Source organism: Seriola lalandi, unplaced genomic scaffold, assembly GCF_002814215.2.
Source record: "Seriola lalandi dorsalis isolate HSWRI2012SDOR001 ecotype SW California unplaced genomic scaffold, Sedor1 jcf7180002054582, whole genome shotgun sequence".
Lineage (NCBI taxonomy): Eukaryota > Metazoa > Chordata > Actinopteri > Carangiformes > Carangidae > Seriola > Seriola lalandi.
In genome coordinates this window covers 1314999-1317788 of record NW_019525135.1, presented here as the reverse complement: position 1 = coordinate 1317788, position 2790 = coordinate 1314999, and the positions used below count along the sequence as shown (strand labels likewise).

Sequence of the window (2790 nt, the reverse complement as noted above, 5' to 3'; positions counted from 1 at the left end):
GAGAGAAGAGTTGTGGTGTGCAATGATCACAGTCCTCCCTGTCAAATGATTGAAAACCGTTTGACACCAATCAGCACTGGGGCTTTGGTTGTGCCCTCTGTTTCACCCTCAGCAGCTGTCTTGTTGCCCTGTTCCCCGAACACTTACTCCCACACATCCTACATGTTACATCTCCCCTTACTATGTTGCCTATTTGCTTCAATATCTCTGACATGCGAGGCACACCCTTCAATAAAATGAGAAATTATTTTACTGTAATTGTTGTTGGGCTGCTAATGTAACTATAATGACCCTTCCTCCCATTTAGAAAATTATCACCTGGTTAATTAGCAGCACTACCGACTCTCCTCACCTCTCACACCAAACACCAGTAATTAGAATTCCTGAAATCACACAAGGCAACACTCGGGAGCCATATACGTATACAGATTGTTAATAATCTCCCCTTTTTTTTGTCCCTCTAACAGAGACAGAGTAAGAAAAAGAAAGAGGGAAAGGGGTGGTAGCTCAGTACTGTATATCTGTGCATTTAAAGTAGATTGTATGTGGGTGGAAGAAAGGAAGTGAGAGCCTCCTCCTTTGTCTCCCTCTGACGGGACCAAAGGAATGAGGGGGATTAAATGAATGGGCTCTGATGTGGAGTATCTAAGCACCTGGGCACACAGAAGGAGCCTCTTTGTTGCATGTGGATGTGCATGTGCGTGTTTATTTGCAGCTTACCTGTTTTCTGTGGTCCTATGACCATGAACTTGGGTAACCTGTCACAGGTTTTCTCTTTAGACCAGATGTCTTTATGTCGTTTGTCATCACATGGGTTCTGCAGGAGCAGAGGCAAAGAATTAGAGGTTAAAGTAATGATGCAAAGTAAAGCATACAAAGACATTAAGTGCACATAAGATTTACTACATAGAATGACTGAACTAAGGTTTTGTTATTGTGTCATGCATACCACCATTCCCAGCGTGCATGGGCTAACAAGACACAACAAAGCCTTAAAAGCCAGCATACACATTTTCAAACAATAAAAAAGGTAAAAAAAATATAAAAACCAACTTCAAATCTATCACGGTCAAATCTTAATTTCAATGAATAACCCTGCACTGTCACATATATATTATACCGGCCTATCATCATTGCTGTGCCTCCTATTATTTATTTATTTATGCTATGTATAATTACCATTGGCTACATATTCTTAGGCACTTTTTTTTATCTATATCATTATTACTTTTATAGTATCAGTATTGTTATATTATACTATTATAATATATACTTGTATTATGTATTACTACTATTATAATAATAATAAAAATAATAATAATAATAATAATATACAATTATTTTTATTCATATACTCTTACAGTTTTTATATAGTGGCATAGTAACAACCACGGTGGCAAAGCATTATTTGTATATTATATATTTTATTTATATTCTATAATTATTCAATATAACCATATTGGGATAACTACATTGTGAGCAACTGTTTTATTTTGCTTCTGCCGCTTTTAATCTGCTTAGTATCTATTATTTATTATCTCAATCATGGCTACTTTTTACTGTGGTTACATTTGGGTGTTCACACAACACCTTAAACCAGTAGTCATATACAACACAGCTGCCTTCGTAGTTCTGTTCTGTGTTTAAACTGTATGTTATGGTGCATTGTTTTTAGCACTTTGATCTGCGAGGAATGACATTTTGTTCAGCTGTATACTTTGTATGTGGATTTGTATGAGTGAAAATAGAGTTGACTTGACTTCATATTTTTGTTGTCTATGACAAAATTCACAAATCCCAACCAAAAACAATTTCTTTAACAATTCAGAGTAAATTCTGGTTACATAATCCATCTGCTCTTCCAGGTTTTTGAAACAAAGTTGGCAAACTTTAAGTACCAATCCAATTTTTGATCATCTGTGCATCAATATATTTCAGGGTTTTGCTGAGTCATTTCATGGAAAATGAATTATTTTTTCTCCTCCTCAGCTAAATCCGACATGTCTGTTTATCGCCTTAATATTTTACAGTGAGAAATAAATTATCTTACTGCATACAAGTGCACAGTAAAATATGTACAGACATGAAACACACAAGCCCATACATGTGGATAAATACCCACACAAACACACCTGCCAGAGAGGGTTCCTTTGTTCAGGGAAAAGCTGGAAGTACTTGTGTGCGAGCTGCAGGGGAGGGAGTGTGTGGAGTCTCAGGTTTGTCCATGAGCGAAGAAAAGAGGCCAGGTGGACGAACGTGTACAGACCTAGTCGATCATTGCCGTAGTTAGACAGGTGGGTCATGAATATACTGATCTGGAGTGGAGAACAGAGAAGGAGTGGGGGATGGAAGGGGAAAGGAATGGGGAGAAGGAAATACATACTTATTGTATTGTGCAAAATTGTGATAAAGTCAAAATCTCATTTCCCAAGTTCCAATGTTTGTGAAAAACGGAGGCAGCGCAGTAAATCTAATTACTGTTGTTGTGGCTGCAGTGGAAAGCAAACAGATTATTTCTCAGTGTGTGATGGTTTTAAAGTCACTAACAGAGCAGCTGTCCACCGGGTATCAATATTTGCTATCACTTTGCAAAGTGACACACTCACTTTTGTTATGTAAGATTGTAAATTAACTTTCAGGGCATTACAGTTTCAAGTATAAAGAGGAAAACAGATAAACTGAAACCGATGTATTCACCACTATTAACAGATAAAGTTGAGGAGGCAGCACAATACTCCTCATAGCCACTGGGTGATGGGAGAGATGCAGCTTACACACAAGGGGGGGGGG

General features: G+C 37.6%; 1 protein-coding gene across 2 annotated transcripts in view; it reads right to left on the bottom strand.

The window, feature by feature from the left end:
- Positions 1–2790, bottom strand: part of ndst3 (N-deacetylase/N-sulfotransferase (heparan glucosaminyl) 3) — a 44224-nt gene that overhangs the window by 10244 nt on the left and 31190 nt on the right. For both annotated transcript variants that reach the window (XM_023418528.2, XM_023418527.2), the window contains exons 7-8: positions 2133–2315; positions 721–817 (exon numbers count right to left, since the gene is read on the bottom strand). In XM_023418528.2, the coding sequence (XP_023274296.1) occupies positions 721–817; positions 2133–2315 (280 nt within the window). The remainder of the gene's footprint in view (positions 1–720; positions 818–2132; positions 2316–2790) is intronic.